Below are 25,076 nucleotides of genomic sequence, written 5' to 3' on the forward strand. Positions count from 1 at the left end.
ACATGTACATTACACACATATACAGCTCAGCTACATGTACATTACACATATACAGCTCAGCTACATGTACATTACACATATATACAGCTCAGCTACATGTACATTACACACATATACAGCTCAGCTACATGTACATTACACATATATACAGCTCAGTTACATGTACATTACACATATACAGCTCAGCTACATGTACATTACACATATACAGCTCAGCTACATGTACATTACACACATACAGCTCAGCTACATGTACATTACACACATACAGCTCAGCTACATGTACATTATATATATACAGCTCAGCTACATGTACATTACACACATATACAGCTCAGCTACATGTACATTACACATATACAGCTCAGCTACATGTACATTACATATATATACAGCTCAGCTACATGTACATTACACACATATACAGCTCAGCTACATGTACATTACACACATACAGCTCAGCTACATGTACATTACACACATACAGCTCAGCTACATGTACATTACACACATACAGCTCAGCTACATGTACATTACACATATACAGCTCAGCTACATGTACATTACACACATATACAGCTCAGCTACATGTACATTACACATATACAGCTCAGCTACATGTACATTACACACATACAGCTCAGCTACATTTACATTACACACATATACAGCTCAGCTACATGTACATTACACATATACAGCTCAGCTACATGTACATTACACATATACAGCTCAGCTACATGTACATTACACACATATACAGCTCAGCTACATGTACATTACACATATACAGCTCAGCTACATGTACATTACACACATATACAGCTCAGCTACATGTACATTACACATATACAGCTCAGCTACATGTACATTACACACATATACAGCTCAGCTACATGTACATTACACATATACAGCTCAGCTACATGTACATTACACACATACAGCTCAGCTACATGTACATTACACACATACAGCTCAGCTACATGTACATTACACATATACAGCTCAGCTACATGTACATTACACACATATATACAGCTCAGCTACATGTACATTACACATATACAGCTCAGCTACATGTACATTACATATATATACAGCTCAGCTACATGTACATTACACACATATACAGCTCAGCTACATGTACATTACACACATACAGCTCAGCTACATGTACATTACACACATACAGCTCAGCTACATGTACATTACACACAGGGCTCTGCTGCAGGCATATATAACACACACATACACAGCTCTGCTCCACACACATCACACATACACAGCTCTGCTCCACACACATCACACACACAGCTCTGCTGCATACACATCACTTCAGCTCATCCAGCACAGCAGAGTCCTGCATACACTGAGCAGCAGCCCCTGATCATGTGACTCCTCCTCCTCCATGTGACTGATCACATGACTGTGACATCATGGCAGGTCCTGGAAGCACACGCCTAGACCAGCTGCTTTCTCACTTCTGGTAAGAAAGGCCGGGATAAATTAAGCTCCTCCCACACATGAGCGTGACGTCATTAAGGGTAGAGCGATTCCCTTGGCAATAGCATCTCCCCTCCCGTACAGCTCAGCAGGTGGACATCAGGCTTATATAATCGGGGATCTCCCAGGGCGCCATTCTCCTCACAGGAAGGAAATAAAGCAGGTGTCGGGCCTGGAGAAGCAAGCAGTGCATTGTCATTCGGTAATATACAATAATGACTCTTTCCGTGAGGAGAGTAATATGGTTATTAGGCACTGTCTTCTCTCTATGTGTATATATATTCTCTGCACTATCTACCTATCTATCATCTATCTATCTCCTATCTATCATCTATCTATCTCCTATCTATCTATCTATCTATCTCCTATCTATCTATCTATCTATCTATCTATCTATCATCTATCTATCTCCTATCTATCTATCTATCTATCTATCTATCTATCTATCTATCTATCTCCTATCTATCTATCTCCTATCTATCTATCTATCTATCTATCTATCATCTATCTATCTGTCTATCATCTATCTATCTCCTATCTATCTATCTATCTATCTATCTATCTATCTATCTCCTATCTATCTATCTCCTATCTATCTATCTATCTATCTATCTCCTATCTATCTATCTATCTATCTATCTCCTATCTATCTATCTATCTCCTATCTATCATCTATCTATCTGTCTATCATCTATCTATCTCCTATCTATCTATCTATCTCCTATCTATCATCTATCTATCTCCTATCTATCTATCTATCTATCTCCTATCTATCTATCTATCTATCTCCTATCTATCATCTATCTATCTCCTATCTATCATCTATCTATCTCCTATCTATCTATCTCCTATCTATCATCTATCTATCTGTCTATCTATCTATCTATCTCCTATCTATCTATCTATCTCCTATCTATCATCTATCTATCTGTCTATCATCTATCTATCTCCTATCTATCTATCTATCTATCTATCTATCTATCTATCTATCTATCTATCTATCTATCTCCTATCTATCATCTATCTATCTGTCTATCATCTATCTATCTATCTACCTATCTATCATCTATCTATCTCCTATCTATCTATCTATCTATCTATCTATCTATCTCCTATCTATCTATCTCCTATCTATCTATCTATCTCCTATCTATCTATCTATCTCCTATCTATCTATCTATCTATCATCTATCTCCTATCTATCTATCTCCTATCTATCTATCTATCTATCTATCTCCTATCTATCTATCCATCTCCTATCTATCTATCTATCTATCTCTCCTATCTATCTATCTATCTATCTATCTCCTATCTATCTATCTATCTATCTATCTATCTATCTATCTATCTATCTCCTATCTATCTATCTCCTATCTATCATCTATCTATCTATCTCCTATCTATCATCTATCTCCTATCTATCTATCTCCTATCTATCTATCTATTATCTATCTATCTATCAAATCAAATCAAATCAAATCAAATCAAATCAAAAAAGCTTTATTGGCAGGTCCAAGTTACACATTAGCATTGCCAAAGCATGGGGAGAATAGGGAGTTGAGGAAATGGGATTCACCCGGGGTCGGTGTACAGGGGTTCATGATGTATCATGATGGTGGGGGGGGGGAATACATTCAGGGTCGGGGTATTGGAGTCCATGACCTATCGGGGTTGGGGTATCGGAGTCCATGACGTATCACGCTCCTCTCAGTCTATGGCAGGTAGTGACGTATTGTGCCACTATAGTAGCTGTGGTCTTTTCTTCTCCCAGCAGGATGGGTAGTTTCTCTTCCTCCTCCATGGTGGAGAAGCCTGGGAGGAGGTTGGAGAGTCTCCTGAAGTAAGTGTCCCTCACTGCTGAGTATTTAGAGCAGTGTAGCAGGAAGTGGGCCTCATCCTCCACGGCCTCCTGGTCGCACTGCTGGCACAGTCTGCTCTCCCTGGGGATGTAGCTCTGTCGGTGCCGCCCAGTTTCAATGGCCAGGTTGTGGGCGCTCAGTCTGTAGCGGCTCAGGATCTTCCGGTCTCTGGGGTTGGGAAGCTCCTCCAGATATGGGGCCAGTCTATACTCCCTCTGCAGGCTCTGGTACACGGCCAGCTTCTGGGATGCCCTGACCTCCTCTCTCCATTCTTGGACGTAGTCTTCTTGTCTCCTGGTTATTGTGTTCCTGATCCCGGCTTTTGTGAGCTGGTATGGTGGGATTGTCTGGTTGGGCTGGGTTCCAGAGGGTATGTTTTGGGGCTCTGCTTTGCCTGGGGCCCCTTGGTGTAGCAAGGCTTTATGGTGATAGGAACCTTCACTACTACCATGTAGGTGACCCCAGAATGACAGCGCCCTCTTCTGGATAGTTAGGTGTAGGGGGAATCTGCCCAGCTCTGCTCTACAGGCACAGTTAGAGGTGCTCCGATGGACCTGGAGGAGATGCTTACAGAACTCCAAATGGAAGATTTCCGTTGGGCTGGAATCCCATTTTGACCAGTCGGGGTATGTGTGAGGACCCCAGACCTCGCTGCCATACAGGAGAATTGGTGCAATAATGGAGTCAAAGATTTTAAGCCAAACCCTGACAGGTGGTTTAAGGTGGTAGAATTGTCTTCTGATGGTGTAGAAGGTTTTGCAGGCTTTGTCTCTCAGCATCTCGATGGCAGATTTGAAGCTCCCCGTCTGTTCTATTATCAGGCCCAGGTAGGTGTAGCTGCTGGTGGCTGTAAGGGGCTGGTTGTGTAGCGTGAAGGTAGGGGACCCGGCTGACTTTGTTTTCCTTCTCTGGAACACCACAGTGTTGGTCTTTTTGAGGTTGATGGGTAGAGCCCATGTGGTGCTGAACTTCTCCAGGATGGCTAGCTGGTCTTGGAGACCTTTCTCAGATGATGATAGGAGGAGAAGGTCATCCGCATACAGAAGGAATTTCACCTCGGTGTCATGGAGGGTGAGACCTGGTGTTGGGGAGGACTCCAGGGCTACTGCTAGCTCATTGATATAAATGTTGAAGAGTGTTGGGCTGAGGCAGCAGCCCTGCCTGACTCCTCGGCTCTGCTGGAAATAAGCCGTTCTCTTCCCATTTACCTTCACGCAGCATTGGTTCCCAGTGTAGGAACTTTTGATAACATCATAGGTCTTTCCCCCTATTCCACTCTCCAGCAATTTTAGAAGCAATCCTGGGTGCCACACCGAATCGAAAGCCTTTTTGAAGTCCACAAAACAGGCGTATATTTTTCCTTTCTTTGTGTTGTGGACGTGGCTCTGGATGAGGCGGTGCAGGGTATAGACATGGTCCGTGGTGCGGTGGTTCGGCATGAACCCTGCTTGGCTTTTGCTGAGGATATTGTGCTGGGTGAGGAAGCTGAGGATTCTCTGGTTCAGGATGTTGTTGAAGAGTTTCCCCAGATGGAAGATAGATAGATAGATAGGAGATAGATAGGGGATAGATAGATAGATAGATAGATAGGAGATAGATAGATAGGAGATAGATAGATAGATAGATAGGAGATAGATAGATAGGAGATAGATAGATAGATAGATAGATAGATAGATAGATAGATAGATAGATAGATAGATAGGAGATAGATAGATAGGAGATAGATAGGAGATAGATAGATAGATAGATAGATAGATAGATAGATAGGAGATAGATAGATAGATAGATAGATAGATAGGAGATAGATGATAGATAGGAGATAGATAGATAGATAGATAGATAGATAGATAGATAGGAGATAGATAGGAGATAGATAGATAGATAGATAGATAGATAGATAGGAGATAGATAGGAGATAGATAGATAGATAGGAGATAGATAGATAGGTCTATCTCCTATCTATCTATCTCCTATCTATCTATCTATCTCCTATCTATCTCCTATCTATCTATCTATCTATCTATCTCCTATCTATCTCCTATCTATCTATCTATCTATCTATCTATCTCCTATCTATCATCTATCTCCTATCTATCTATCTATCTATCTATCTATCTCCTATCTATCTATCTATCTATCTATCTATCTATCTATCTATCTCCTATCTATCTATCTCCTATCTATCTATCTCCTATCTATCTATCTATCTCCTATCTATCTCCTATCTATCTATCTATCTATCTATCTATCTCCTATCTATCTCCTATCTATCTATCTATCTATCTATCTATCTCCTATCTATCATCTATCTCCTATCTATCTATCTATCTATCTATCTATCTATCTCCTATCTATCTATCTATCTATCTATCTATCTCCTATCTATCTCCTATCTATCTATCTCCTATCTATCTATCTATCTATCTATCTATCTATCTCCTATCTATCTATCTCCTATCTATCTATCTATCTATCTCCTATCTATCTATCTCCTATCTATCTATCTATCTATCCCCTATCTATCTCCTATCTATCTATCTATCTTCCATCTATCTATCTATCTCCTATCTATCTATCTATCTATCTATCATCTATCTATCTCCTGTCCATCCAGTAGAAAATGAGCAGCACAGCTTTAGCAAAGATGTAGGTGCCAGCGGTCGGGGTCCTGACTTCAGACCGTCTTTATATATAAGCAGAAACTCCGCAGCACACAGGATTGACGTAAAAGTGAACTGTGGTTTATTCAAGTCATAAGTGCAAGACTCCAAGACGCAACGTTTCGGTGATATCACATGACCTTTTTCAAGCGTGTCTAGTGAAACATTCATAGTATATATATAGCAAATCAAACAAACGTGATAGGTGTACAATAATCAGCAATTGATTCACATGTGTACAAAAACAATTTATTGGGTATATATATATTCCTCTTTGCCTACCTGAAGTCCTCCGGTGAGTGCGGCTCCAGCACTTGCTTCTTCTCTTCCCGGTTCCGGTATATTCCATAGTTTATTAGTAATGGTCTGAGCTTATTCTGTGGACGTCGTTAGTTTTTAACGGGCAATTTATTTTTGATGTTTTTATGTATCACACTACACCTCAGCTGCTGCAGAACCTCATCACACTACACCTCAGCTGCTGCAGAACCTCATCATACTACACCTCAGCTGCTGCAGAACCTCATCATACTACACCTCAGCTGCTGCAGAACCTCACTACACCTCAGCTGCTGCAGAACCTCACTACACCTCAGCTGCTGCAGAACCTCATCACACTACACCTCAGCTGCTGCAGAACCTCATCATACTACACCTCAGCTGCTGCAGAACCTCACTACACCTCAGCTGCTGCAGAACCTCATCACACTACACCTCAGCTGCTGCAGAACCTCATCACACTACACCTCAGCTGCTGCAGAACCTCATCACACTACACCTCAGCTGCTGCAGAACCTCATCATACTACACCTCAGCTGCTGCAGAACCTCACTACACCTCAGCTGCTGCAGAACCTCACTACACCTCAGCTGCTGCAGAACCTCATCACACTACACCTCAGCTGCTGCAGAACCTAATCATACACCTCAGCTGCTGCAGAACCTCATCATACACCTCAGCTGCTGCAGAACCTCATCATACACCTCAGCTGCTGCACAGCCTCATCATACACCTCAGCTGCTGCAGAACCTCATCACACTACACCTCAGCTGCTGCAGAACCTCATCATACACCTCAGCTGCTGCAGAACCTCATCATACACCTCAGCTGCTGCACAGCCTCATCATACACCTCAGCTGCTGCAGAACCTCATAAGACTCTTACTTTATAAAGAACCAGGCATAATATTTAAGCTAAAATTGTTGTACTACAAGTTCCAGCGCAGAGAGGCTGAGGGCTGGATTCAGACAAGCTGTGCGCTTCATTACTAACTAGTCAGCACAGCATGGCAGCCTGCCACTCCACACTATTTAACAGTATAGTGTGGTATATGGCAGTATAGGGCATATATGGCAGCACATGTGGATATATATGTACACTGGGGCATAGTGGTGGAGGTGATATATAGCAGCAAATGTGGATATATATCACCCCCACCACTATGCCCCAGACTGGGGTATAGACTGAGCATAGTAATGGAGGAAGGGACTGGAGTCCGGCACAGGCAGGAGGAGGAGCACACACTGATAGGATACAAGGCAGCTCTGGTGCTGGAGGAGCCTCTGCTGCTGCTATCAGTCTGCACATCAGCCAGGATCAGGAGCTGCTGTCACAAAGACGGATGAAGTGTGACGAGTTGGGGATAAAGGGGCCTCCCAGCGAGGAGCCATAAGGGGGGTCTCTGCAACCACGACAAGGTTAGTGGGGTTTCGTTAGTTTGAAGTCTGAGTGTAATGGTGGCAGTAGTTTGGTTACAGGTAAGCTAAGAAGCCAAGATCGCCCCCGTCAGAGGGTGGGGGAGGGGGGAACAGGTATGGCCTTTGTGTAGAGACAAAGGGGTGATTAGTATGCGGAGGGAATACCTGGGGGAGGTAGTGAGCTGAGCTAGGTGGTAGAGGGGGTGGGGTGGTAAGAGTATAAAAGGACAGGTAACCAGACCAGGGGGACACAGCACTTTTCAAGATCCCACCCACCCACCCTCGTTATATTGGATGTATTGTATTTATCTGTATGTCTGGCTGTATGGACTGTGAGATTGTGAGGCGGAAATCACAATCCTTTCAGCCCAGGTTTGCACTTTAGGTTAGGGCCTCATTGAGCCAAAGCCAAGAACAGACTATAAACCGAGAACAGGTCATAAAGGAAAGACTGAGATTTCACCTCTTCTCACATCCATTCCTGGCTTTGGCTTCAGAAATCGGTCAGATAAATCTCTGTGTAAACGCACAAAAATAAAGACAAGGACCAGCTGATGCCAACGATCATATAGGCACAATGGAACAACAATGGTGCAAATGAAAATATTAATCCAATATGGTGAAGGTGTGGGGATGATGCTATTATTTACTATATAATGGTAGAAGGTGATGTGGATATGGGGCCGTGAATGTCCCTCTTTCCTCCCAGCAAAAGTTGGGAGGTATGATTATATATATTATATACATACACACACAGCGCTGTTTCGCTCATACTTTGGTTATATGTATGTGTATATATATATTATTAGGGAATAGACATATAGGGCTCCCTTAGTTGTGTGTTATGTTAAGATGGTACTCCCCAGGTGTGAATGAAGCCGTACAGCTCTCACCTGGACCCCGTATGGCAGCCACAGCCCGTACACCGCGGCCGCTATCACTGGCTGATGATGTCAGAGTAGTGGGAGGGATTTACCATTATCCACTGTTCTCTGCCCCTAATATCCCATAATACATTCTCTACACTAATATACAGATACAGAAATATATATGTCACATGTTATGAGGTATATTGTGTAATGTTTTCACAATGGCTTCTCACTTCTCTGTTTAGGATCCCTTGTTGGTTATTTCCTGACTGATCCTGCAACCATGGAGAGAAACAGAGACAAGATGGCGGAGACGCTAATAACCCTCACTATAGAGATACTCTTCCGGCTTACTGGAGAGGTGAGGGATTCTGGGAGTGATGTCATCATGACATCATTCTTATCTATGGAATAACAGATGGATAGGACTGGGGAGGTGAGGGATTCTGGGAGTGATGTCATCATGACATCATTCTTATCTATGGAATAACAGATGGATAGGACTGGGGAGGTGAGGGATTCTGGGAGTGATGTCATCATGACATCATTCTTATCTATGGAATAACAGATGGATAGGACTGGGGAGGTGAGGGATTCTGGGAGTGATGTCATCATGACATCATTCTTATCTATGGAATAACAGATGGATAGGACTGGAGAGGTGAGGGATTCTGGGAGTGATGTCATCATGACATCATTCTTATCTATGGAATAACAGATGGATAGGACTGGGGAGGTGAGGGATTCTGGGAGTGATGTCATCATGACGTCATTCTTATTTGTGGAATAACAGATGGATAGGACTGGGGAGGTGAGGGATTCTGGGAGTGATGTCATCATGACATCATTCTTATCTATGGAATAACAGATGGATAGGACTGGGGAGGTGAGGGATTCTGGGAGTGATGTCATCATGACATCATTCTTATCTATGGAATAACAGATGGATAGGACTGGAGAGGTGAGGGATTCTGGGAGTGATGTCATCATGACATCATTCTTATCTATGGAATAACAGATGGATAGGACTGGGGAGGTGAGGGATTCTGGGAGTGATGTCGTCATGACATCATTATCTATGGAATAACAGATGGATAGGACTGGAGAGGTGAGGGATTCTGGGAGTGATGTCATCATGACATCATTCTTATCTATGGAATAACAGATGGATAGGACTGGAGAGGTGAGGGATTCTGGGAATGGATGGAGTGATAGTAATGTGTCTCTCCATACACAGGATTACATAGTAGTGAAGAAGTCCTCTAGTGGGCGCTGTTGGGCCCCTGTGTGTGAAGGATGGGGAAGAACCCTGAGCCTAATCCCGGGGCCCCTGATACATGAGGAAATGGAGGAAGAGAAGATCCTAGAAGTCACCAACAAGATGGTGGAGCTGCTGAGTGGAGAGGTGAGACTGTGGCTGCTGGGAATGCTGGGACATTATACAGTAACACCACTGGAGGGGTGGGGGGGATGACTGTGTGACCATTGTGTGTGTCAGGTTCCTATAAGGTGTCAGGACGTGGCGGTCTATTTCTCCATGGAGGAGTGGGAGTATGTAGAAGGACACAAGGATCAGTACAAGGATGTGATGCTGGAGGATCAGCAGCCCCTCCCATCAGCAGGTAATAGACAGGACTATATACACACCTCCTCTCTGTATTATCTGGATGGAAAGAATGAATTCAGTCTCTGTATGTGTTCCCTCCAGTCAGATCCAGTAAGAGAACAGCACCAGAGAGATGTTCCCGTCCTCTTCTCCCACAGGATCAGGTAGATGGAGATGTTCCCTATGATCTGTACATCCCACCTGACTTCTCCTCCTGTCTGATGACTTTTACAATATTTCTCTCACATCTTATGAATCAGGAGGAAGATGGAAACGATATTAATGCTCCAGAGACAGATGACGGCAGTGATGAGCAGTATAAGCAGAACATCACTACAGGGAAGGATCTAAATTTCATTTATGCTACGGACAAGATAATAGAAGAAGAAGAGACAGATGACAGCAGTGATGAGCAGTATAAGGAGGACATCACTACAGGTAACCAGCCAGGTGAGTAGTGACCAGTAAATGCAGAGAACACTCACACATTCTCCTCAGTCACCGGCTGTAACTATTCTATGTGTGATATTATAAGCTCTGTGTCCTGTCAGTTCCTCCTGTTACCGATGACACAATAGACAATAGGGCTGATATTCCTGGAGGTGTCAGTAATATGGAGAATGATTTAGTGTTACTAGATAAGTGGTTAAAACTGTAGAAACAGTAGATCAAGGTTTCAAAAAGTTAAATAATGCACTCGGGGAGAAGGAATCCTCTATCCAGTATCATCATATTGGCAGTTGTGTTAGTGGAGACTTCAGAAGAGAAGGATTCAGGGGCAGAGATTTCTTACACTTCACAACGATTCACCAGTGCAGCCAGAAGGTAGGGAAAGCTAATGGTATGCTTGGCTGTGTGTGTATTTGTGTGTGTATATATAATGGTATGCTGGGCTGTATATAAAAAAAATAAATAAAAAAATAAATAAAAATATATATATATATATATATATATATATATATATATATATCTGTATACATAATGTCAACATGAGTGAAGCAGCTGAAAATTCGTTTTTTTTCGAGGCTGGGTCAAAATCGTTTAGATTTGCGTATTTAATGCAAACAAATTTCAATAAAACAGCCACACTATAGTAGCTACAATACTGGGACGATTATAGTTACGATTTTTGCAATAGTTCTTTTTATTACGGTGTCAAAAATCTTCAAATGACAAATTAAAAATAAATAAATCTCGACTTAATTTCCGCCATGGACAGAGGTGGACCTTGTGGAGATCAGCGAGGTAATATTATCTCCCAGGACAGCAGTGGATATTTGTGGACCAGCGGCATCAAATCACGTTTTCTTCCAGGACAGCAGTGGACGTTTGTGTATCAGCAGTGCTTACTTACCTCTTCTTCATGGACGTAATTGGAGAACGGACGATGGCTGAATTACAGCTGAGCACTCACTGAGGGTTTTAGGCAGCAGAAGCCAAAAAGCAACCATTCCCTATGCACTATAAATAAGACTGTGTAACCTGCCGCTCAGCAACAGATAGCTGCTGGTAATGGCCAGGGCCGGCCTTTGGGGTGTGCGACCTGTGCAACTGCACAGGGCGCAACACTGCTGGCCAGCTAGGGGGCGCTCTGGCAGACAGATAGCAGCAGCCCCATCCCTCCGTGTGCTGGAAATAAGATATTGAGCAGCAGCAGCCTGTACTCAGCACTGATACTACTGCACTATACTTATGACTATTAGGGGGTATCAAGGAGGGGGGGGGCAAAAGAAAGTTTTGCACAGGGCGCCATATACCCTAAGGCTGGCCCTGGTAGCGGCTTTAGAAGTTTCTTATATCATGTTTCAAGGCCATCATTCTCTGTGATATATATCCCAACAGGAGCCATTAAAACGTCACAGGATTACTATCAGGATTACTCTAAGGACCCTTATGGTATCTTAAAAACCACAAGTACCATGTGTATCCTGAGAAATGGGACACACATGGCCGGATTCCTCGCCACATTTGCCAGAGTTGACACAAACACATTGCTTAACGTAGAATATTTTATTGAGAACTTTACTTGGATGGAGCCTGCCATGTGGCCTGGGGGTCCTGATTCTTCCAATCAGTGGGGTGGTGGAGCTCCATACGCTGACGCATAGAAGTGATGCCTGAGTTTCGACCTAAACCTTGACTCCATTTCTGGTCACATATGTTACAGATAATGAAATGGTCTTTTCCGCCACCAGCTGATGGCAGCGGGCGGTTCTTCCGAGTAGGCACGCTGGAAGCTTCTTCTTGACTGCTGCTGCCGTGTGGTACCCGTTGGGTGCCAGGGCCTCGCCAATGCCTTTTGGCTACTGCTCTTTCCTACCCCTTTTCCCTGCTGACCCGGAATTGGTTGGTGGCACGGACACAGCTTTCTCCTCTGATGATGGCGCCGAGGACGTCATTTGTGGATGTGCATCCCAGGTTGGGTCTTCGACGTCATCATCATCTTCATAATCGGGAACAAATTTGCCCTCTCCCAAGCTCAGTGCCACCATAGCCATGTAGTATGATCCCGCACTTTGGCTACAAGCTCCCCCTGCCTGGCTCTCCTTACTGTGCTTGGTTGTGTTAACTACGGCCGTCTGAACCGCTGCTTCTTCCCTCTCAGAAGACTTCTTAAACAGATCCTCCACATCCAGTGTCTAAGGATTCTGCTAGGCTCAAGAGGAGCTCTCTTACTGACAGCGCTGGCAACTGGACACCCAGTCACCACTCCCGCCAATCTCTCTTGGACTGGGACCACCTTCTGTGCCACCTTGGCCACTGACACGGGCCGTACCCAGCAGCTAGTTTATTTGTATACCGGACACTGGCTGCACAGCTCTCACTAAAATCTTCCCCCAAACCACCCTCCTCTCCCCTCCTCTCCTCTGTCCTGGTCTCTCTATTCTTCTGCTTCCACCTGCTCTGTCCTCCACTACACACACAGACTGCCCGCCTTGAGGAAAACACTCCCCTTATATAGAGGGGGAGGAGCTGACATCACAGAGGGGCTGCAGCTGATTGGACGGGCACAGGGTATTATGGTTAATCCTTTTCTCCTGCCCAGTGACAGTATTGTAAGCTAACACGTGCAGCTGCCATGTTTAGCGAATTTGGTTAGCTATGAATTAGCTTTGCTCATCTCTAATATAATGGTACGCTGGGCTATGTGTGTATGTATGTATGTATGCTGGGCTGTGTGTGTGTGTGTATATGTATGTAATATATATATATACATACACACACCGGCCACTTTATTAGGTACACCTGTCCAACTGCATGTTACCACTTAATTTCTAATCAGCCAATCACATGGCGGCAACTCAGTGCATTTAGGCATGTAGACATGGTCAAGACAATCTCCTGCAGTTCAAACCGAGCATCAGTATGGGGAAGAAAGGTGATTTGAGGCCTTTGAACATGGCATGGTTGTTGGTGCCAGAAGGGCTGGTCTGAGTATTTCAGAAACTGCTGATCTACTGGGATTTTCACGCACAATCCTCTCTAGGGTTTACAGAGAATGGTCCGAAAAAGAAAAAACATCCAGTGAGCGGCAGTTCTGTGGGCGGAAATGCCTTGTTGATGCCAGAGGTCAGAGGAGAATGGGCAGACTGGTTCGAGCTGATAGAAAGGCAACAGTGACTCAAATAGCCAACCGTTACAACCAAGGTAGGCAGAAGAGCATCTCTGAACGCACAGTACGGCCAACTTTGAGGCAGATGGGCTACAGCAGCAGAAGACCACACCGGGTGCCACTCCGCTCAGCTAAGAACAGGAAACTGAGGCTACAATTTGCACAAGCTCATCGAAATTGGACAGTAGAAGATTGGAAAAACGTTGCCTGGTCTGATGAGTTTCGATTTCTGCTTGAACATGACAATGAGGTCACTGTACTCCAATGGCCTCCACAGTCACCAGATCTCAATCCAATAGAGCATCTTTGGGATGTGGTGGAACGGGAGATTGGCATCATGGATGTGCAGCCGACAGATCTGCGGCAACTGTGTGATGCCATCATGTCACTATGGACCAAAATCTCTGAGGAAGCTTCCAGCACCTTGTTGTATCTATGCCACCAAGAATTGAGGCAGTTCTGAAGGCAAAAGGGGGTCCAACCCGTTACTAGCATGGTGTACCTAATAAAGTGGCCGGTGAGTGTGTGTGTGTGTGTGTGTGTGTGTGTATATATATATATATATATATGTGTGTATATATATATATATAAATACACACACAGTATGGCGGGCTGTATATACAGCTTTAGTGCCATCACATCTGGGCTGAACTAATGATAACATGGATACTGAGTAGATGATACGGTGGGAATATCCCCGGGGATGAAGGCTCCTCCTCATTGAGTCCTTATACAGTAATAGTCCCCTATCACAGCCCGGTAATACTATACAGGACTATAGTCAGAGGGATTATGGGATTTGTTGTGAAGTCTTTGCTGGTGATGTGTTATGAGCAGAAGAGATGGTAGTGATGGGGGGGGGGGGAGGAGGAGGGTGGTCTCAAACACTTTTGTATATCAGACATTGTAAGGTTACTGATGTAACATCCAATCTCTTATCCTTGGCAGCTGAGTGTACCCGGAGATCAGAGGGACATCAGATATCTCCAGATATTACAGCAGATGGTCAGATCACACAAGATACATATGAAGAACATTCTATTCCCCCAGATATACCCCCAGACCCTCACAGCAACGATCTCTCATCTCATCCTGTTATACAAGTCCCATCTACTGATCCATCACAGGCTGTAAAACAAAATAAGAAGAAGCCATTTTTATGTCCAGAATGTGGGAAATGTTTTGCTTATAAATCAGGTTTTCTTCAGCATCACCTAATTCACATTGGAAAGAAGCCATATTCATGTTCAAAATGCATGAAATGTTTTACTCTGAAATCAACTCTTAATAGACATGAAAAAACTCACACAGGAGAGAAGCCCTTTGTGTGTGTTGAATGTGGGAAATGTTTTGCACAAAAATCATTTCTTGATGATCATCAAAGATGTCACACAGGGGATAAGCCATTTTTGTGTTCAGAATGCGGCAAATGTTTTCCTCGGAAATCAAGTCTTCGTCAACATATAAAAATTCACACAGGGGAGAAACCTTTTCCATGTCTTGAATGTGGGAAAAGTTTTATCTATAAATCAGGTCTTTTTAAACATCAAGTCTGTCACACAGGGGCAAAGCCATTTTCATGTTCAGAATGTGGGAAATGTTTTACTCAAAAGGCATATGTAAAAGACCATGAAAGAATTCACACAGGGGAGAAGCTCTTTTCATGTAAAGAATGTGGAAAACGTTTTACAACATCAGCGTGTGTTTTGCAACATCAAAGAACCCACACAGGGGAGAAGCCATTTTCGTGTTCAGAATGTGGTAAATGTTTTACCCGGAAATCAAAACTTAAGAAACATCTAAAAATTCACCAAAGAGAGAAGTCGATGGATAGCAGTAAATGATAAATGGTTAAGCATACGCCTAGGATATATGACAATCTACGTATACCACATGTTCAGCTTGTTACCAATAGTTAATAAAGATATTTTTTTATGCTTCTTGACTAAGAACAGTCTCCTGTGTGGATATAATATTGTCTCTGCCATTAGGGTATGTGCACACTGAGGATTATAGACGGAACCCCCAAGCTCATTCTTTCAATGGAGGGAGGAATCCGCACGTGCATAGAATGGAGTCTATGACACGGGTGGAGACGGGCGCAAGCTGAGGATTGCGCAATGGAGGTTCCGTCTGTAATCCTCAGTGTGCGCATACCCATACTGTATATAGGGAATTTTGCATGGAGGTAAGTCTTCAGCCCTGTTGCTATAACATATGACATTCAGCTTCCCTGATCATATCGGAGATGTTTCTGCACCTTGATGGGAGTTACCGGTGGTAAATCCTGTCTATATAAGTGTCACAGCTGATAATGCATCAAAGCAAGCATCGAGCCATGAGGAGGAAAGAGCGGCCTGTAGAGCTCAGAGACAGGACTGTGTAAAGGAACAGATCTGGAGAAAGGGACAAACACATCTCTGCTGCACTGAAGGTTCCCGAGAGCATGTATGAAGTTTGAAACAATCAGAACTCTTCAGAGGACAACATTATGAAGTGTACCTCATACCAGAACTTACCATTCCCATCATCCTACTGTCACTGCCATTGTCTCATCAACAGTGATGGCACTACAAAGTCCAGCATATTACAAACACTACACAACAAATCCAGTTATGTCTCTGTCTCACATCTCTAAGGTCTCCAAGGATTTATCATCATTTCTGTACTGTGTTGATCCAGAAAAATTCTCTATGGCAGATGACAATTGCCGCACACTAGGGAATAATTCCTTCCTGACTTCAGATACGCCCTCGATAATAAATCCCTGGATCATCCTCCCACCTCCAGACATCTAGTCACCATAGTGTGTAATATATTATTTACAGCAGCCGCCATGTCCTCCCAGAAGCTGAAAATGGGAGGGTTTGATGTCATGTTATCTGGATGAATAAAGTTTAGTGCCATTTTGTCTCTCTCAGAGTAATAAACTTAAGTGATTCAACCTGATCTGTGTTCTTGTCATGTTTATCACTATTTAGATGCATCCTAGAATATTATTTACCTTGGCAGCATCTGCCTGGCACTGGTCGCTGAGGTTACTGCCCACCAATACCCACCGGTCCTTCCCAGTGTGTTACTACTTTGCATGTAGTCATTTGTTGCCTCAGCATAGCTTATAACTTTACAGGTTTCCACATTAACCTAATTTGTCATTCCTCTGCCCCAGCCTCCGGCTTCATCAACTCCCTCTGCCCCAGCCTCCAGCTTATCAGATCCCTCTGTAATATATTCCCCTTCTCTGAATATTATTAAAGGGGTTGTCGGGACTTTTCAATAAACTAACTACCTTGTGGGCAGCACAGTAGTTGCCTTGTTGTCATGTAGTGTTGGATTCCTAATAGAGATGAGCGAATCGGGTTAGAGTCGATCCGAACCCGAACGTATTGGTATTTGATTAGCGAGGGCTGCTGAACTTCGATAAAGCCCTAAGGTTGTCTGGAAAACATGGATACAGCCAATGACTATATCCATGATTTCCACATAGCCTTAGGGCTTTATCCAACTACAGCAGCCACCCCTAATCAAATGCCGAAAGTTCGGGTTCAGATAGACTCCAGCATGCTCCAGGTTCGCTCATCTCTAATTCCTAACAAGGCAGCTATCAGCCCTGCCTGCTCTACTCCATGTCATGCTGCCCTTTCTGCTGCAGCTTCTACTGAGCTATATTGGTTCCGCCTACAGGGGCAGGGCAAAAATCTATGCGGAATTCCAGCCAGCCCACCTGTGATCATGATCAGATATTGAACGTGACATCACAGGAAGTAAAGAATTGACAAGCAGAGCGGTCATGTGACCGAGCCTGAGAACACAAGAGGAGCTATAAAAACATAATTACAATGTATATAGATCATACAACTCCCACAGACATCACTGCAATCCCAAATATAATAATTCTACCCTGTAATCTTTCAATAAGGTCATTAATATATACGAACGGGCCGTGACACCAGTATATAGATAAGACAGGACAGGGCTGTGATACCAGTATATAGATAAGACAGAACTGGGCTGTGACATCGGTATATATAGATAAGACAGGACCAGGCTGCTGCCACCAGTATATAGATAAGACAGGACAGGGCTGTGATACCAGTATATAGATAAGACAGAACTGGGCTGTGACATCGGTATATATAGATAAGACAGGACCAGGCTGCTGCCACCAGTATATAGATAAGACAGAACCAGGCTGTGACACCAGTATATAGATAAGACAGAACCGGGCTGTGACACCAGTATATAGATAAGACAGAACCAGGCTGTGACACCAGTATATAGATAAGACAGGACTGGGCTGTGACACCAGTATATAGATAAGACAGGACCGGGCTGTGACACCAGTATAAAGATAAGACAGGACCAGGCTGTGACACCAGTATATAGATAAGACAGGACAGGGCTGCTGACACCAGTATATAGATAAGACAGGACCAGGCTGCTGACACCAGTATATAGATAAGACAGGACCAGGCTGCTGACACCAGTATATAGATAAGGCAGAACCAGGCTGTGACACCAGTATATAGATAAGACAGAACTGGGCTGTGACACCAGTATATAGATAAGACATGTGTAAGGTTATTACTCATAAATAATCTCCTCTCTGTTGGCAGATGAGTGTACCCGGATATCAGAGGGACATCAGATATCTCCAGATATTACAGCAGATGGTCAGATCACACAAGATACATATGAAGAACCTTCCATTATCCAATATATACCCTCAGCTGTTTTATATCGTTTTATACAAGTCCCATCTTCTGATTCATCTCATTTTGTTAAGCAAAATAAGAAGAGGCCACATTCATGTTCAGAATGTGGGAAAAGTTTTATTTCAAAATCAGTTCTTGTTAAACATCTGCGAATGCACACAGGGGAGAGGCCATTTTCATGTTCAGAATGCGGAAAAAGCTTTATTCAGAAATCAGATCTTGCTAAACATCAAAAAATTCACACAGGGGAGAAGCCATATTCATGTTCTGAATGTGGGAAATGTTTTACTCTGAAATCAAATCTTGTGGTACATCGGAGACGTCACACAGGGGAGAAGCCATTTTCATGCTTAGAATGTGGGAAATGGTTTACAGTAAAATCACATCTCGTTGAGCATCAAAAAATTCACACAGGGGAGAAGCCATTTTCATGTTCAGAATGTGAAAAATCCTTTACTCAGAAAGCATGTCTTGTTAAACATCAGAAAACTCACACAGGGGAAAAGGAATTTTCATGTTCAGACTGTGGAAAATGTTTTATTTTGAAATCAAATCTGGTTAAACATCAGAGACGTCACACAGGAAATAAACCGTTTTCATGTTTAGAATGTGGGAAATGTTTTGCTGAGAAATCATATCTTAAAAAACATGAAAAAACTCACAAAGTATAGAAGCCAATTTTTATGTTCAGTATGTGGAAAATGCTTTATGCTGAAATCGAGACTTGTTAAACATCTAATAGTTCATACAAGGTGGAAACGATTTACATATTCAAAATAGATGACCGAGACCACAGTCTATATTCCAGCATAACCTATCAGTGTGCGGTTTGGATGAAACACTGAACCTACGAGCTCCTTGCAGATGTGGAACCCAGAGCCGTAGCACAGCAAGAGAACAGTGCCGACCACTGAGACACCGTGCCGACCACTGTGACAATGTGCTGACCGCTGAGACAATGTGCCAACCACAAATGTTTCACTCTTAAGGATAAGAATTCACACAGGGGAGAAGCCATTTTATGTCTTCTGACTGAACAGTAAAGGAGAGAAGCCATGTTCACTCCGAGGCTTTGGTCACACATTCAGGTTTTTTATTACAGTGTAAAGTAATGGAGGATCGGGAAGGAGACGTCTGTCTTTTCATTCTATTATTTTTATTTACTAACTGCAATTAAAATCAATGTGTGACTACGGCATCAGTATGTGGGAAATGTTTTACTGACCATCAAAACTTGTTAAACATTTGTGAACTCATAGGGAGAAGCCATTTACATGCCGAGAATGTGGGAAATGTTTCACTTGGAAATCGTATCTTAGTGAACATAAAAAGAACTCACAAGATGCTCTTATCATGTTCAGAATGTGGGAAATGTTTTACTCAGAAATTAAAGAGTATTTCAAAGATTTCTGCCTTTCTGTTCTCTCTTTGTCATTATGGGGTATGAAGGGCAGAAAGATGGCAGAAACTGGAATTATTTATTCTATTTAAAGTGACACTGTCACCCCGTTTGCATTCTGACTTCTCTACACAGGTGTAAAGGGTAAATTTAGCAGTTTTCATATCTTATTTTATATCATACGTCATGGGGCTTGTTCAAGTAAAAAGTGATCTTTTATCATCTGCAGACTGTGCTAAATGGGACGGGCTTCACGGCAACGGCGCCACTTAGCCTCGCCCACAGTGCCCCTGTAGGCCCCGCCCCCTTGAAGACCATTGGTATGAGTCAACCTAGAAGGAGTGGGGCCTTTAGGCCAGCCTGTTCCAATGGTCGGCGAGGGGGCAGGGCCTAAGTGCCAATGACGTCACGGATGGGGCCTATGGTGGTGTTGTAGGCGGGGCTAGGTGGTGCAGTAGCAGTGAAGCCCCGCCCACTTAACACAATCTGCAGATGATAAAAGATCTTTTTTTACTTGAACAATGTAATATACTGATAGCTATCCTATCACTGTGTATATGAGGCTATGATCAACAGCATTTATGGTGATTTTATTGATCCTTATATATTTATTCCTATATTGTGCTACAGCAAGTCGTAATTCTGGTATTTTTTTTTGTTAATTTTCCCTTATCCCCTTCACAACCCACGACATAAGGGTACATCATGGCAGCTCTAGGGGAGAGTCGGAGAGGAGTTGCGGACCTGCTTGAGGCCCCCACACAGGAGAAACGACCCTATCTGATGGGCCTGTAAACAGCCATATACACACAATTACGCAGAAACCTCACCGATATCTTACCCTCCTCCGGACGCACGTTTCACTCACTTCATCAGGTGATAATGGACACACGTAATGCTGCGTTTACATGGAACGATTATCGTGCAAATTTTCGCTATAACTATCGCATTTGAGCGATAATCGTTCCGTGTAAACACAGCAAACGATCAAGCGACGAGCAAAAAATCGTTCATTTTGATCTTTCAACATGTTCACAAATCGTCGTTCATCGTCCGCAAAAAATTCGCAGATCGTTTCGTGTAAACAGTCTTTCAAAGATTCACCCCATGTAAAAGATGGGCTTAAGCGATCTTAAAAACGATCGCAATAACGATTTTTCTTACGAATTTTCTTACCATTTTTCTAACGATTTATTCCTCTAAATGCTGATCGTTATAAAAACCAAATTGTTGCTTTAAAATCGTTAAACGATTGATTGGGCGAATTATCGCTTGGTGTATACGCAGCTCATAGCTCCCATTTCTTAGCCTCATCATTAGATAAATTACTTAGGGCCCTATTGCACGGGACGATTATCGTGTGAAAAATCGTTATATCCTTCGAATTTAAAACATAATCGTAGGCAACGATCGAAAAATCGTTTGTATGTCGTTGATCTGGATCTGAACTTCGCTGTAATTCCACGTTCCTTCGCTCAAGTACCGCAATTTTTCAGTTTGCGATCGTTTATTGTTAGTCGTTAATCGTTAAAAATCGCTCCATGTAATAGGACCCTTACAGTGGTGTGCTGATACCGCATGGAGGACGAGCATGCGTCATAGCTGGCGCATTGTAATGCCAAAACTGAACTATACCGATGTCTGGACATATAATGATGCGTAACAAGCAGGTTCTTCTTCCAGGAGCAGTACGGATGCAAAGCGACATCAAACTCATCACTGGCACAATGTACCGCTATGCCCACACATAGTCCATAACACTATCACACTGGAAAGGCAATGCTGCTTACAGCCACTAGGTGTCAGCACAATTTCCCCATGGAGAGATAATACATAGATACATACTAAAAGGATGTGCAAAATGCTGCAAAAGACAATATACATGTGCAATAGAACGTAGAACATATGTGCAGTAATACGGTATTATATACTTCTATAATACTATATACAATGTTATAGTAAAGTGCTGAAAAGGTCATTATTGACTTGATTAGTACAAATATTAAAAACAGTGCCGATGTCATGCTAGACCAGGGGTGGGGAACCTTTTTCCTGTCGGGGGCCATTTGGAATTTTACAAAATAGTTTGAGGGCCGTACAAAATAACATTATAAAAAATTAAAATAAACTCCCTGTTAATGTGATGGCTGGAAATGCTTTTCCTCGGCGATGCATTTTACGTGGACTGGTACTGCATATGGTACTGCCCGTGACGCGGGCCCCTGGAGCATACATATCCTGCAGCACCCGGCGGCTGAGCATGCCTCCCGGGTGCTGTAGCCGGGGGCCGGTCCCGTGCTCCTCCCGACCCGGAGACTCCTTTCCCCAACCATAGGGAAAAGGAGTCACTGGGCCAGGAGGAGCACGGGACCGGTCCACAGCGCTCCTGTCACCCCCTGTCTGATGCGCGGCTGCTGTCTGATGCCGCGTCCTAGCCCCGGCAGCGCGCGTATCATAGAGTTCTGTGTGGGCTTGTGCTGCGGCCGCGACTTCCGGCACAGAGACGTGTGCCGGAAGTCGCGGCTACAGGCCCACACAGAACTCTATGATACGCGCGCTGCCGGGGCTAGGACGCGGCATCAGACGGCAGCCGCGCATCAGACGGGGTGACAGGAAAAAGGCTCGACGGGGGAGCGTGTTGTTAGGTGAGTTTTTTTCTTTTTTTTAAACTTGCTTTCCTCGGACGGGGGGGAGAAGGGGGCATCTATAAGGAAGGGGGGGAGAAGGGGGCATCTATAAGGAAGGGGGGAGAGGGGGACATCTATAAGGGAGGGTGGGGGGAGAGGGGGGCATCTATAAGGAAGGGGGGAGAGGGGGGCATCTATAAGGGAGGGTGGGGGGAGAGGGGGGCATCTATAAGGAAGGGGGGGAGAGGGGGGCATCTATAAGGGAGGGTGGGGGGAGAGGGGGCATCTATAAGAAAGGGGGGAGAGGGGGGCATCTATAAGGAAGGGGGGAGAGGGGGGCATCTATAGGGGATGGGGGGAGGGGGGCATCTATAGGGGATGGGGGGAGGGGGGCATCTATAAGGGAGGGGGGAGAGTGGGGCATCTATAAGGGAGGGTGGGGGGAGAGGGGGCATCTATAAGAAAGGGGGGAGAGGGGGGCATCTATAAGGAAGGGGGGAGAGGGGGGCATCTATAGGGGATGGGGGGAGGGGGGCATCTATAGGGGATGGGGGGAGGGGGGCATCTATAAGGGAGGGGGGAGAGTGGGGCATCTATAAGGGAGGGTGGGGGGAGAGGAGGGCATCTATAAGGAAGGGGGGAGAGGGGGGCATCTATAAGGAAGGGGGGAGAGGGGGGCATCTATAGGGGATGGGGGGAGGGGGGCATCTATAAGGGAGGGGGAGAGGGGGGCATCTATAAGGAAGGGGGGAGAGGGGGGCATCTATAAGGAAGGGGGGAGAGGGGGGCATCTATAAGGGAGGGGGGGAGGGGGGCATCTATAAGGGAGGGGGGGGAGGGGGACATCTATAAGGAAGGGGGGGAGAGGGCATCTATAAGGAAGGGGGGGAGAGAGGGACCATCTATAAGGAAGGGGGGGGAGAAGGGGGCATCTATAAGGAATGGGGGGAGAAGAGAAGGGGGCATCTAGAAGAGAAGGGGGCATCTATAAGGAAGGGGGGAGGGGGACATCTATAAGGAAGGGGGGGGGGAGAGGGACCATCTATAAGGAAGGGGGGGAGGGGGACATCTATAAGGAAGGGGGGCATCTATAAGGGGGGGGACCATAGGGGGAGAGCAGGCCATCTATAAGGGGAGAACATAGGGGGAGAGGGGGATATAAACGTACAACATTGGGGGAGAGGGGGCCATCTATAAGGGGACAATATAGGGGAAGAGGGGGCCATCTATAGGGGGGGCAACATAGGGGACCATCTATAAGGGGACAACATGGGGGGGCATCTATAAGGGGGACAGCGGGGGGGGGGGGGCAACATAAGGAAGCTATCTATAAGGAGGGGCGACAGAGAGGAGGGCCATATACTAAAATGGGATCACATAGAGTCAGCCTGCCCACTAAATGAGGGTGTAAAGGGGACAATACAGATGTGCAGTACAGAGAGATGAGGATGGTGACAGAGTGTGGAGCCTAATATGTCTGTCTGGCAGATTCTGTGGATTCGTGGCTCGGAGAAGTTCTCATAATGGCCGAGAGCAGATGGAGAAGAAGATGAAAAGGGAAGAACTCCGATCAGAGAAGACGTCCCCTGTGAGTCACCTGATATAACTGCACTGTAATTTATATGGTGTATAGAGCCTGTGTAGAGCTGGGTGTGTTGATGGCATAGTGGTCGATCGAGAGGGGGTGGGGCGGGGGGGCCCCAATCAAAAGTTTGCTATGGGGCCCAGCCATTTCTAGTTACGCCCCTGGGGCACAGCATGTGGCAGCATGATATACAGGGGGCACAGCATGTGGCAGCATGATATACAGGGGGCACATGTGGCAGCATTATATACAGGGGGCACATGTGGCAGCATGATATACAGGGGGCACATGTGGCAGCATTATATACAGGGGGCACATGTGGCAGCATGATATACAGGGGGCACAGCATGTGGCAGCATGATATACAGGGGGCACATGTGGCAGCATGATATACAGGGGGCACATGTGGCAGCATGATATACAGGGGGCACAGCATGTGGCAGCATGATATACAGGGGGCACATGTGGCAGCATGATATACAGGGGGCACATGTGGCAGCATGATATACAGGGGGCACAGCATGTGGCAGCATGATATACAGGGGGCACATGTGGCAGCATGATATACAGGGGGCACATGTGGCAGCATGATATACAGGGGGCACATGTGGCAGCATGATATACAGGGGGCACATGTGGCAGCATTATATACAGGGGGCACATGTGGCAGCATGATATACAGGGGACACATGTGGCAGCATGATATACAGGGGGCACATGTGGCAGCATTATATACAGGGGGCACATGTGGCAGCATGATATACAGGGGACACATGTGGCAGCATGATATACAGGGGACACATGTGGCAGCATGATATACAGGGGACACATGTGGCAGCATGATATACAGGGGGCACATGTGGCAGCATGATATACAGGGGACACATGTGGCAGCATGATATACAGGGGGCACATGTGGCAGCATGATATACAGGGGGCA

The 25,076-nt window shown here is 44.8% G+C and overlaps 2 protein-coding genes and 1 long non-coding RNA gene across 3 annotated transcripts in view; all 3 read left to right on the forward strand.

Annotated features, from left to right (window-relative positions):
- Positions 1-15,762, forward strand: part of LOC138786664 (zinc finger protein 721-like) — a 61,919-nt gene extending 46,157 nt beyond the window's left edge. The window contains exons 14-15 of the mRNA XM_069963640.1: positions 10,461-10,647; positions 14,759-15,762. Coding sequence (XP_069819741.1) covers positions 10,461-10,647; positions 14,759-15,654 — 1,083 coding nt within the window. The 3' untranslated portion in view covers positions 15,655-15,762. The remainder of the gene's footprint in view (positions 1-10,460; positions 10,648-14,758) is intronic.
- On the forward strand, positions 1,490-10,207 carry LOC138786873 (uncharacterized). The gene is made up of 3 exons (XR_011362224.1): positions 1,490-1,708; positions 8,837-8,952; positions 9,829-10,207. It is a non-coding gene; the product is annotated as an uncharacterized lncRNA (long non-coding RNA).
- A 230-nt stretch (positions 15,763-15,992) lies between the features above and the next one.
- Positions 15,993-19,889, forward strand: LOC138786665 (gastrula zinc finger protein XlCGF17.1-like). The gene is made up of 3 exons (XM_069963642.1): positions 15,993-15,998; positions 18,427-18,483; positions 18,597-19,889. The coding sequence occupies exons 1-3, from the start codon at positions 15,993-15,995 to the stop codon at positions 19,194-19,196; spliced, it is 663 nt and encodes a 220-aa protein (XP_069819743.1). The 3' UTR covers positions 19,197-19,889.
- The last annotated feature ends 5,187 nt before the right edge of the window (positions 19,890-25,076 follow it).

The sequence above is a fragment of the Dendropsophus ebraccatus genome, chromosome 3 (genome assembly GCF_027789765.1).
Source record: "Dendropsophus ebraccatus isolate aDenEbr1 chromosome 3, aDenEbr1.pat, whole genome shotgun sequence".
NCBI lineage: Eukaryota > Metazoa > Chordata > Amphibia > Anura > Hylidae > Dendropsophus > Dendropsophus ebraccatus.

Excerpts from the sequence above, each read along its gene's own strand:
- LOC138786665 (XM_069963642.1), top strand. Across the intron at positions 18,484-18,596 it reads TCCAGATATTACAGCAGATG|CAAAATAAGAAGAGGCCACA; the intron begins GTCAGATCACAC and ends CATTTTGTTAAG.